General features: G+C 37.3%; 1 protein-coding gene across 6 annotated transcripts in view; it reads left to right on the top strand.

Moving 5' to 3' along the window:
• LOC149312893 (uncharacterized) overlaps positions 1–12,507 on the top strand; it is a 48,582-nt gene extending 36,075 nt beyond the window's left edge. For 2 of the 6 annotated variants that reach the window (XM_089525640.1, XM_089525642.1), the window contains exons 15-20: positions 2,774–2,825; positions 4,218–4,329; positions 5,813–5,896; positions 6,557–6,680; positions 8,826–8,916; positions 9,558–12,507. In XM_089525640.1, coding sequence (XP_089381766.1) covers positions 2,774–2,825; positions 4,218–4,329; positions 5,813–5,896; positions 6,557–6,680; positions 8,826–8,916; positions 9,558–9,632 — 538 coding nt within the window. In that variant the 3' untranslated portion in view covers positions 9,633–12,507. Of the gene's footprint in view, positions 1–2,773; positions 2,826–4,217; positions 4,330–4,778; positions 4,912–5,812; positions 5,898–6,191; positions 6,217–6,556; positions 6,681–8,825; positions 8,917–9,557 lie in introns of those variants that run through there. The other 4 variants (XM_089525641.1, XM_089525645.1, XR_016281326.1 and 1 more) reach the window with 4 other exon arrangements.
• The last annotated feature ends 874 nt before the right edge of the window (positions 12,508–13,381 follow it).

Raw genomic sequence — 13,381 nt, 5'->3', positions numbered from 1 at the left:
TAGTTGAAAACCATAAGATCCTGAAAAGGGCAATGTCAGGTTGAGTTAAAGTCAGCTTTGGATCCACTGGGTTTGAGACCACGTTAGATTGGCTAGAATTAGGCCCTACATTTCTGTCAAGTGGAGTTGCACAACTGCTTTTCTTTTTTGTTGGTTTCAACATGTGGGTGTGGGGGAATGTAAAATGGAAAGATGAGTCAGTCTCCCTCTTCTACCCTGGCATGTGTGGATTGGCAGGAATTGGAATAATGCAGTACTCCTCAGCGACCCTTCTTAGGAGTACACTATAAATCACTTACTCGGTACATTTATTAACTGTATACTCTTAAATGTAATTATATTGTTTTTGTTGAATGACTAATTAAAATATTATTTTCAGTGTCAGAAATGTGCTGGCTGTTATGTCTTGGAGTGATTTGCATAGGATAATATTTACTAAATTGTTACATTTGTAGGGCTTTATTAATTTACTCTTTATTTAAAAGATTTTTGTCCCATCTTTCATACTTGCCTCACAAGACAGTTTAATAATTACAGAAACATACACATCACCAACAGCAAGTAATATTTTTTAAACACCAAATGCATAGTGAATTTTTTTTTCTCTAGGGTTGTTTTTTTAAAAAGCCCATATACATCTCCTTGTGGAGGAGTCCTCACCTCACAGCATAAGAGTATTAGTTAGAGAGTCCTGTCTCTAGCATGTACCAGGCTAATGGCTCCTGTTGATGGTTAGAGATTAAAGGCTCGGATTCAGAATAAGTCTTTGACAGGCTTATACAGGTTTTGGGTATACAGACATTATTTTCTACGTTTGAGGCTATAGAGGCCAAAATCTGTACCAGATAGCCAGATAGTGTAAATATTCCAGAATAAGTGTAATAGAATCTAAGTACCTGGTTCTTTCTATCTATCACATTATGTACTATTTGCAGTTTCTAAAATATTTTCAAGGGAAGACCCTTGCAGAATGCATTACAGCAATAGGGTTGTAATGCTTGTGGCTGTAAATGAGGCATGTGCCATTGTTGGTGGTCACTTTCAGAAGTTTGGGGGTATAAAGAAGGCATGTGTCACCATGACTAGTTAACATTGGATACCAAACCAGCCTAAGATGGTAAAAAGTACTCCCAGCAATTGATGCTATTTAGGCCTTCATAAACAGTGGTGAACACTCTCAGAATGTGTACCTGGCCTCTCAGGGTGTGTGTAATAAACCTTCCTCTAAATTGGTAGATTTCCCAATTCACAGTACTTTGCTATTAGACTTTAGGATTATGTTTCAGCTTGTTAGTTCTTATTTCTTCCGTTACTGCCTCCAGATATGTGCCCCAATCTTTAATCTTCTATGGGATTAAATGAGAGAGGGAAAAAGAAGTAAAGGTATGTCTCATTCATATATTGATGACACATCAGCTCATATTTACAGATAATATCTTTCAGCAGTTTCATGTCATTGAAAAACATAAGAAAGAAGACAGAACCTTCAGACCCTGCAAATGCCAAGAGAGAAGGATATAAAGAACAAATTATAACACTCAGTACTCTAAAAACAATCTAGAAAGTATCTTTTCTTTTATCTCATCAATAACTTCAGGCAACACAAACTGCAAAGTATAACAAGAGGACCAGATGATGCTATGGCATCAAAAAATGAGTATGAATAATTTTATCTGCAAAATATAATGCAAATTGGTCATAACAGGCCTTTGGTCGGTTCCAGCATTGCTAACCCAATTGGGCTTTATTAAGCATCTTCTTGATAAGTATATTTGGCCAGAGTTAATGTGGACTGTAATCTGTGTGTGGTCCTATTCACATCAAGTCTTCTGCCAATTTCATTCTAATTGTCAACCTTTTGTTTCATTGTTGTCAGCTACTAAGAACACCAAGGAGCCAATATAACTCTATGGTTTGGTAGAGGATGTTAAGGCATGATCATATTGATACCTATAGTCACCTCCTAATTTCAGGAATTGACCAGAAAATTGATAGGACCAACAGCCAGTTCTATGAAGAATTCCCCTGGGAACATCCAGAAACCTACATCTCTAAGTTGTTGAAGATAGAAGGTAGAGGTAGCTTTCAAACCAAAGCTGACTAGATAGTGCTTTGACCTTGACAACTGTCACCATAGGTTTTCCTCCAACGTATTACTTTATCCTATTCTAGGACAGAAAATCAAATCCATCCTATTACATGTGTTGACCAAAATGTAATTTGAAAGAGGTCCATGGTTGTCTTGGCAACCATGAAGACCCACATTGCTGTAAGACATGGCAGCATCTAGGTGGATGTTACAGGTCCCTGTCCTGACTTAATTGCAGAGTGGCATTTGTGCTTCCCAGTGCTGGGTGTAGCAGTGGATGGGTAATATGTTCTTAGCACCTACAGCTTCTGATCAGGAGCCTGCATTGCTTTAATGGACTTTAGGAAGGAAAGCTGGTCAATCAAGTACAGCTTGGTAGGCTGGTGAGAGCTCGTCCAGGAAGCAGAGCCATTTCTATGTTGGACCAAGTCTCTTCAGCTGGACTCTTGTCATTCTAAAAAATATTGCTGTGTCATTTGTTGCAAGCAGAATCCTGGATTTGTCACTTGGTCCACAATTAAATTACACTAGGGATACCGCATTCAGTTAGCACACTGATGTCTTGAACACCAAAGCACCATGAATAGTTTTGAAATGTTTACAAGGCTTGTGTGAAAAGCTACTGAATTGCATTTGTCTGACAGTAATTTGTTTCCCCCCCACTCCCCTCTGTTTTCCTTTCAGATCTCCAATTCTGAAACCATTTTTCTTCCTTTATCCAAAAAAGGATGTTAAGGTAGGGACTGTCTGAAGCCTAGATCTTCTAGCTGCTGCAGCATAATTTTAAAAACCTGGGTCTGTTTTCAACAATATCTACTACATCCTATATGAGGCTAGAGGGGTATAGCTGGAGCTTCTGCTTTGTATGTCCAGATGTAATAAGATATCTTTTTACTATATTTTATCATTTATGGAAGCACTAACTGCTCAGGAGTTTCTCTGAAGGCTAGAGACAAGGAAGTACATAACATTTCTGCTCTTTTTTTCCCCTGCCAGCCTCCAAAATGGCCCCATCCATGGTGTTTCAGCAGCAATAGTGTATTGCAATTAGATCTTAAGCATAAAATAAAAAACATTGGTGGCTGCTTGTTTGAAAGTACCCATATATATATATATATATATATATATATATATATTTGTAAGCCCTGTAACTAAGCAACTAACATTCAGTGGAGAAGATTCGGGTACCATTACAAACTTTAAATGATGTGTAAGAGAGATTTTAGCAAGAGGACCACTCAAAGATACCTAGATGTAAAATGCTGTACCATGACCCTCACCCCCCATGAATTCAGAAGTAGTGCAGATAGTACCTTTTCTTCTGCTTAGTGTTTGGATCAGCTTTCAGTTGTTCTATAAATGGGCTGTTGAAATACTGTTTCGGAATCTGACCAAGAGGAAAACCATGACCCTCGCTCCCCATGAATTCAGAAGTAGTTCAGACAATATCTTTTCCTCTGCTTAATGTTTGGATCAGCTTTCAGTTGTTCTATAAATGGGCTGTTGAAATACTTTTTCAGAATCTGACTAAGAGTAAAACCTATTGCATAAGATTTTGTCCTGAAAGACTCCAATACAAAGGTTCTATTATTTGGTTTGCAGTAAAGCTGTGTTCTGTTCTAGTCATGAATAAGGATAAGTGGGGCTTTCCTTCAGCTTTTATATAATTGTACTAACTTCAAAACTGAGTATGTTCAGTTTTACAGCTTCACAAGTTAAATTTTTTTCTGCTTTCAAATGGCATGTACAATAAACTGGGTCATCCAGATCACCCAATCCATCTCTGGGCTCAAGCAGCACAGAATATGGATCAAAGTCAGAGTCTAACACCCTACACTAAACCACATATCATTGGCCTTTTCCGTGGATGGCAGTTAAAATAGTCTTGTAAAATTTCTGTAATTATCCATTTTTATAGGCAGATTAGCTGTTGCAGAATGGCAGACTTCCGTCAACCCAGATTTCATGGAAAACAGTACAAACTAGATGTGGTGTAGGAGTGCTGATTACAAACAGGATTACTAGTCTCTATCAGCATAACTAGTCTCTATCATCATAGCTTCTGATTTTGTGTGTGTCGCATTACAATAAAACTTGCTTAATAATTTAAATCAGGATATTATTGCAGATTGACATATTAATGAATGGACAGCATGTTGAAACATTTGAAGAAGATCTTTCATTCACTTCAGATGCACCTGTTTCACCTGAGGAGCTCAAGACTTATGAAGATCTCAAAGGTACTGTTTGTTGTTGACATTTCCCTTTTGTTGATTTTTTTAATATGTAGACTTTGTTCATCATGCACTGTTCATTACAGCTTTTGTCCACTCATATCATGTATATGAAAAGCTAATCAACTGCAGTAAATCTGGAAATAATTTCTTTGTCAAATGTATGAAATATATTTTCCTCAACAATACTTTTAAGTCACAGGCTATTTGCAATAAAAAATTATGTTTATAAACTTAATGTTAACAATAATCAAGTCTTCTCTAATGTATTAATGAACAAAAGTAAAACTTGTTAATATGTAATTGAAGTTGTACATAGAGTGAGGCCTTAGACATAATCTGTGTAATTATCTAACAATATTCCATGCGCTGAAGATTGGAGGAATTACTGTTTTTAATAGGATAAGCATATTCATCCACATGCCAGAATTGTTGCATTCTGCTATTTATTCTAGTACCTCAGATGATTTAACTACTAAAACTGATTAAGCAAATTATATAACTGAATGAGTGTTTTGAAAAGAAAATGCCGTGTAAGAAATAATTTCATCTGGAAGCTTGCTTAGGGCAATTTTTCATCTCTCAAAGGTAAATTTTAAAATTTGCTTGTAAACTATGGAAATTAGAGTACCAAACAAGATAACAAGAATCCAGGGTTCAAATCCTCACTTTCCCCCTCTTTTTCCCCCTCATACAAGATAAGCATAACTCCAATTGGGGTAAGCATGTTCTGAGGATACAGGGATATAAGGTACATCTTCTCAATGGAACAGCTGACATTCATTGTTAGAGTTCAGTAGGATCAGGGGTAGTACAGTCTCCCTCTACACAACAACCCCCTCCATCATTCCCCCAAGCAGTACAAGAGGCTGTGTTGTAGAATGGAGAGGAAAAGTTGAGTTTAGCCCATAGGAACAGGAAACGTAAGTCACTCTTATTTCCTTTCTTTCTACTTTTGCAGTACACTGGTCACACCACATTTGTGGATTTGACTTTTGTGGATTTGGTAATTCATAGATTTTATTAATATGTTCTCTCTAGGAATATCTAGGACCTCCAGCGCAACTCTATGGTCAACTTTAACCATAAAGTTGCACTGAAGGACCTAGAGATTCATAGAAAGAACACTTCACTAGACATTTGCAGCTTCTCCAGCACAATTCTATGGTCATCTTCTGGCAGAGGTTGACCACAGAGAGCAACTGGAGGACCTAGAGATGCTTAGATGTTCTCTCAGGTAAAAACAGTGTTTTTGTTTTTTGCAGTTTTCCCACATTCCTGGTGGTCCTGTGCCCCTAACCCCAGCAAATGTGGACAGACAAGTGTATATCCAAAGTGATTCTGTGAGGAAAGCTTTATTGCTTGCATAATTAAAAATGCATACAGTACTCTGTCATACAAATATCAATATACTTGATCATCATTTGGAGTGACCAATTCTTTTTTGGTAGGTGAAAAATTAGTAATTTGTTTCATTCTGTATGTACAGATTTACCAAGTGGTCCACATGTATATCGCCTGGAAGATCTTGCCTATACCAGGAGTGGGGACAAGGGCAACTCAGCAAACATAGGTATTCTTAAATTCATATTTAAAAATATGATGTCTGTGTTTATTAAATAAATAGAACTGTCCTCAGAGAGGTACTAACAAAATGATAGAACATGTTCCTATAATCTTTGCCTCTCCCTTCTCCAAGTATTTTTTTCACAATAAAGGACTTGATGGTTTTGTTTCCTTTCTTCCACTGCACACATTCCACTTCCAACTCCTATGAGGGGGGGGGGGGAATTCTGTTCTGTTCTGCTCATTATGTTTATACTGTTGCATCTGTTTATGTATCTTACTCATTATGTCTTTATTATTAGCTGCCTTGGGCCTGTTTTGCAAAAGGTGAGCTATAAATATTTGAAATAAATAAAATGTGGCTTTCAATAAGGCTTCCATTTCAAATAATGTAAAATATTCAAAATTTTTAGTGGAGTGAAAACCACTGTTTTACTTTACAATATACTAGCAAGAACAGATCATAATCACAAATAAAGACAACAGTGGTGGTGGGATGGGGAAATACATTCTGCAAAGAGATTTTTTTTTATTTTGTACTGCAGGCAAGGCCTGGGTAACTGTGGGTTGAAAAATAACTCAGTTCTGCATGACTTTTTTTTAATGGTGGGTTTGATGTTTCATGCAAAACAATAATTGAGTGTGTTCTATTTGTATGTAACAATAGGTGTCATAGCCCGCCATCCCCTCTATTATCCGTACCTCAAGAAAACCTTAACTACTCAGGCCATCGAAGATTATTTCCAGCATCTTTTAGAGAAAGGAAAGTCTGGAGAGAGCTTGGTCACAAGGTATGCACTTGTTTGTATTAGTACATTCATGCTGTGTGGTTTGAAGAAATTGGAATTCTTTGACAGCAAGAAAATATTTAGGTTTGAAATAATTTAAGTTTAATTATTTTTTACTGTAAAAAATGAGTCAGTAACTATACTCTCCTGTACATTTTGTGGGTGACAAAGAAGAGTGGATGCAAGCAGTAATGGCGACAAGATGAAAATCTTTAGGATTTAACATTTCTGGATCAATCATATTTATCCCAATATCTGAAAATTATTAATTGGCCTGTTCAAGCCTGTCAGTTTATAATGGAGGGAGATGGCTTTCTCATTTTCAGAACTCTGGTCTAAATCCAGGTATACAACTAAAGTAGACCTATTGAATCAATAAGCGAGTAGTAGGATTTACATAAATGGTGATTCATCATTCAGTGGTTGCTGCGGTCCCAGCCCAATTGTGGGTGGAGCAGCCTCTGGTTGCTCTTTACCAGCTGTGTGCTTCAGCCCTAAGTCATAGACTTGTCCACACTGTGGTCACCTGGGTGCTCAGGATCCAAATCCAAAAATGGGATTCTAAAAGGAAACCAAAGGGCAGAATGAGAGTGGCAAGAATCCAAGACTGGGAACTGCAGGGCCACAGGAATGTTTTCACATTTAAATTTACAAAGCCTTTTAATTACTAAGTCTTCAAGCTTATGTTCTAATAAAGGATGATATGCATCAAGCATTTACTCTGAGGTTTCCCACAAGTGATTAAACTCATATGCAGCACTTTCTCATTTTGGTATATTATAAATAACTATGCCCAATGCTTGTTTATCAACTAACAAAATGTTCACAATATTGAGGAATTCTGAAAGTATAAAAATGGAGAACAGATTTGATTAATGTATATGAGAGCGTATTTTGGACAAGATAGTTAAATATCTTCCTGAGTACAAGCCTCTAACTGCGACAGTCATCATGCTGTTCTTGCCCTTCCTACTATGTGAACTAATCTTTGCTGCTTTATTCATTTAAATATCTGCTCAACTAGAGACTGAAATTTCTAGATAAACTAAAGTTATTTTATTAAGCAAATAATGCACATTTAGTTTGGTGTGTCTTTTAAAGATGGTACTGTATAAAATAATAATGTGAACAGTGTAAAATCCAACTGCACTCCACAGACCCAATCCATCGCTTTGCCAGCTCTAAAAGAAACAGCAAAATGCCACTCCTTTTAGGCAAAAAGGTGCCATTGCAGCCGCTGCAGTACTTTTCGGCACTCCTTTCGGCATGTGGCATATAAACGCCGTGCCGAAAGGAGCACTGTGGTGCCGGCATGGAGGCACCATCGGGGCATGCATCATCCAAAACACCACACCCCATGCCGCCCCACACCAGCACTTCAAGCCAGTCTGGGCAGCCCCTTAGTAATATTCTTTATATTTCATTAATTTATTTCACAGGTAATATACATACCATTGCCATTATATACATATATCTCTTTGGTGGTCCCGCAGTGTGAAAACAAGAATCAAGAAACACAAGAGACACTGCCGACTGGGCCAGCCAGAAAAATCAGCAGTAGCAGAACATGCCACAAACCATCCTGGAAATAAAATACTGTTTGAAAACACTGAAATTCTGGACCATGCTGACCACTACCATGTCAGGATGCACAGGGAAGCCACTGAAATCTACAAATACCTGGACAATTTCAACCGGAAAGAAAAAACCCTTAAAGTGAACAAAATCTGGCTACCAGACCTGAGGAATAGCAAAATAAGGACTCAGCAAATGCAAATGGGAAACCATTCGGAGACGGGCTTTCCCAGCAGATAATGATCACCAATTAGCAGACATTAATCCTCTTTTGCATTAGCCTCCCAGCCTGAGGACTGCCATCAGCACAGAACAATACACGTGCAAATCAGTCCTGCATTCCCAGGCTCACACAGTATATATAGACCCACTTTTTCCAGGCAAGCATTTTCTGAAGATGCCAGCCACAGATGCTGGCGAAACATCAGGAAGAAAATCTTCTAGAACATGGCCACATAGCCCGAAAAACCCACAAAAAACCTTATATTGTAGTATCCTAAAATTATCCATGATATAATTTTTAGTTCATTTGAACTGAAAGTTCATGAAGCAAACCATATTTTCTCTTGGCAGATATGAGCTACCTGGAATACATGGACTGAATTTTGTACTAAAAAATGCCCTTGGTGGTGGCGGCACAGCATCACTGAGAAGTGACCCACAAGTAGGTATTTAATTTGGTGCAGGTGGGAACTGTTTTAATTTTTGGGAAATGTCTCAAGAATTTTGTGGACTTCTTCAAATTATTTGCTAATATTTTGCTTTCCCCCCTTAACTACATTTGTCAATTTTAACAAATTGTGTTCTGTAAGTCTGTAATATCAGCTGTAATTCACTGTTATTAATTAATTCTACCTGTAGAGCTACAAACATTCATCACATACATTTCTAAGATATACAGTAACTCTGTCCTGCTGTCTGTGTTGGCCTCTGGAAACACAGCTTTGGGCTGCAGGGATGGGGTGGGGGATAATTCCAATCAGCATTAGATCATATGATGTTTTGTACTGAACTTTTCATGCAGTTTGGGAAATCTTTCCTTTCACTCATGGACTTTATTCTTCAGTTTCCCTTCCTATGGAGACATGTTCAACCCCATAGTATGCATATATACTGAGAAGTAACTGCTAAATTATGACAATATATTAAGTAATTGAAGTATAAAGCAAGAAAAAGGCCAAAGCAACCTTTTCTTCCCAAGAACCTTGCAGTACAATGAAGGAGATGGCTTTGTCTTTTGTCTGAACATGAGATTATTTTATTGCAGAAACGGGTCATATGTAATTGTTTTCTTTCTTTTTATAGGGCAAGGCATTTGGGCAGATGCTGCTGGACTTCCAGATAAAAAAAGTTCCAGATTTGAAGTCTTTGATAGAATAGGATCATTATTCTCATTCAGTTTTGAAACCACATTAAATAAATATCAAGCAAAAATAATTTATCAAGTAAAAAAATGAAGAAAGTCTTAAATGTGGTGGCAATTATCAGTGAGAGATTTAACTAAGCAGAGATATGAGAATGTTATGAGTAATGCCAGATTTGCTGCTGTGTAAGTGACTGGTATTTCCTGTCTACTGCTTTGGATGAAGAGCCTATATCCTACAATTATAATTAAACAATAAATGAATATTTTTATAAAAGATAACTATTGTCCCAAAATAAAAGTTGCCTAGCCTTCTCCATTGCTTTTCCTTACAGCAGTAACAATTCCCTTTATAGAACCTGTCTCCAATAAAAATCATTATATGGTAATGGGTGCTGTCTTATGGAAATGAAATATTGTTACTCCTTCTGTCTGTTGTTTATTTTTGTTGTACCCCTCCTAGGATTTTCTTGGCATATTTATTCAGAGGTGATTTAACATTGCCTTCCTGAGAGTGTGTGACTTGTCCAAGATCACCCAGTGGACTTCCATGGCTGAGTGGAGATTTAACTCTGGTTTCATGAAATCCTAGTCCAGCTCAAACCATTGCACCTCACTGGCTCACCTCTGTTAGTAGCACCTCTAATAACACTAGTTGCACATAACAAATGAGAAATCAAGTAAGACAAAGCTATGTTTCTTGTTGAATTTTCCTTCATTTTTTTTTTAGGGTATGGAGTAGCATGGAACAAATTGGTAATTTCCTAGTATATAATTCTGAAGGAAAAAATAAAGTGTGTTATTCTATGGCTACCTGAAAAGGTTGCATCACTGACCACAAGTGATTTCAATCTGCAGCCAGTTGGGTATGATGTAGTATTTATATAAGGTGCTATGTTATCACCCCCAGAAAAAAGAATCATGTATGCTGTGTGATTTCCCCCAACCCTATTTTTTGTTGTTTTTTTTTTTTTGGGCACCCTTCTATTTACTGCTTTTATTTGTGGCCTGTAGTTCTACTGATCAATCCAGCCATATTCTTAAAGTTTGAAAATCAAATTTGTGACTTTTGTGCAAGATGATAATGTACACTGGCAATTATGGAGTGAAAAGTGTAGTTTCTCAAATCTCACTCCTCAAATCAGACTAACCTTTGTGATCCTGAAGTATCTTTCCCAGGGAAAAACTTACAACAACATTCTAAATTCTTGTGACTAACACCTAAATATAGGTTGCAATATCTGCCACTTTACAAGAAAGGCTTAAATGGCAATAGCAACTTTCTTCCTTTTATGAGTGGGATTTTCTTCTATTTAGATTTATTTATTAATTCATTTAATACTGACATTCTAATTTCAATCAAAACTAAATGTTCTACCTTTAGAGATCCAACTAAATAATCCTACTAGAATTGATAATAACCACAGCCACCAGTTATGGTGGTTAGATAGCATTAGATGGTTTATTACTCAAAATATCCATAAACGGTTTTCAATCTTTCAAAAGATTCACCCTGTGGATGAGAGCTCTCCAAGGATCCCTATCCTCCACTGCCTTGCCCAGATCCTGCAAGCCCTTGCCCATAACCCCCCTGATCGAGTCTATCCATCTGGTTTGTAGTATTCATCTCTTTCCTCTACCCTCTACTTTTCCTAGCATTATTGTTTTTTCTAGTGATCTGTGTCTTATTATTATTAACTCTTAAAAGGCAACAGTACCTAACATCAGCTATGTGCATTAAAAGAACCAGAACAGAACAAAGCTAAAGGATGTGGAAATTGTTGGTCAACAATTATTGTGCCGTTGTCTCCATTAAGTAAGCCCTTTCAGGAATTGACAAGGATGTTGTAAGACAGGGGTAGGCAACCCTTTTGAGCCGGGGGCCGGGTAGCTGTCCCTCAGACAACTAGGGGGCCGAAGCCAAAAAATAAACAATTAAATAATTTTTTAAAAATTAAATAAATAAATAAACCGGGACAAATGTAGGACAAAATTTTCAAATGGAGGGCACTTTTTAAATAAAAAATGGAGGACACGTGAAAAAATTTGCTGATTTTTAAAAAAATGTTAAGATAAATGCATGTTTCTGAGGCTTCTATAGACAATCGCCCCCCAAAGGCCTGGCGGCAATTGGCGGCAGGACTGGGCTGGGGCCGGTCCCAAGGCCTTGCCGGGCCACATCCGGCCCGCGGGCCGCAGGTTGCCTACCCCTGTTGTAAGATGTCTTTCCAGAAGATGTTGTGTGACTCTGAAGGTTTAAATCTATGTGGATGGTTATTTACAAAGTTAATTAAAAGTATCCAATCCTCTTGAAACATGTCTGGTCTCTTGCCCCCACTTAGAAATGCATTTACAGCCCTATGTTTTCAGAGTATGGAATCCACCTATCTGAAGGGAAGATAAAATAATACTCCTGTGCACCAAAGATTTTGTATTTGCGAGTTTGGGGAAGTGGAGAACATTCAACAATTATCTTCTGCAATGTCTTCTGTATATGGCCTTTATAGACAAAAGTTCTTAATTATATTCTTCAGTTCCTTTCCAATCGACCCTCCCTTAAGCAGATTTGTATTTTATTGGTTGCCAATTTTATCATTGCTATGGTTGCAAAATTTGCTCTGTCCACAAGTAAGTTAAATTCCAGGCACTAAAATTATTAATAGGAATTACACAGGAGTGATGCAGATACATGGTACTCCATCTGGGAGCCTTTAATTTATATTAATGATGATTTTATATTTTCACATTTGTATATTTTTTGTATTACTTGCTTGTTACCTGTATTCTGTTTAAAATTTACTATTGTATTTTGTTTGTATTTTACATTAATTTTATCAAATTGGGATGGCTTCCAGCTTTTATCAATAAACAGACTTACAGACATATATACAACTTGATTTCAAACAACTTTCATTATTTCATGACTAGATGGAATGTGTGACTATTTTCCAGAGTGGAGTTTAAAAGTTGGGTAATGTAATATTTCACACAAATTTCACTAGCCTTGCTGAATGGATCACTGAACCTCTTTTTTGACAGAATTGTCTAGTAGGACTTTACTGTAATACTTGTTTGGGATGGAAGGTAAAGTATCAAATGGTCCATCAATGTGCCCATGCTTTGAGTTAGCAAGGAGGATTGATCTGTATACATTGCTTTGGGGGGTATGGCTATAGCCATAACATTTTACTTCAAATTGGTGTTTTTCCCCCTCCTTGGGAAATGAGTATTCAATAAATGTCCCCAAGATAAATTATATGTATGCAGGCAATGGAAAATCACCCTAGATTGTGAGGGATATTCTGTACTTTTTGATACAAAGGGGTTTTGTAGCACCTTTGAGACTAACTGAAAGATGTTTATGGCATAAGCTTTAGACACAATCTACATCTTTTAATTAGTCTAAAAGGTGCTACAAGATCACTTGGTATACTGATACAGACTAGCACAGCTATTTCTTTGTATATGACCACTGTGGGGTTTTTTTAGTCAGTTTCTCAGTTGTTATCTGACTACAAGTTGGTCCCAATTTATAGTGACCCTAAGGCAACCTATCTTAGGGTTTTCTTGTCAAGTTTCTTCAGAGGGAGCTTGGGGCTCAGATAGTGTGATTTGCCAAGCTGGGATTTGAACCCCAGTCTCCAGACTCAAAGTCCAACACTCAAACCATTACACAACGTTTCTCAGTACAAAAGAAACATTCCAAGAGTGAACTGAAAAATGTAGGGTGTCAGGGGCTAACAAGAAACAACAAATGTTGCCAGGC

This window comes from Sceloporus occidentalis, unplaced genomic scaffold (assembly GCF_023333645.1).
Source record: "Sceloporus occidentalis isolate IW3139 unplaced genomic scaffold, rSceOcc1.0.p SCAF_5, whole genome shotgun sequence".
Taxonomy (NCBI): Eukaryota; Metazoa; Chordata; class Lepidosauria; order Squamata; family Phrynosomatidae; genus Sceloporus; species Sceloporus occidentalis.
Note: the sequence above shows the minus strand (reverse complement) of the source record. Positions and strands in the feature narration are given on the sequence as shown.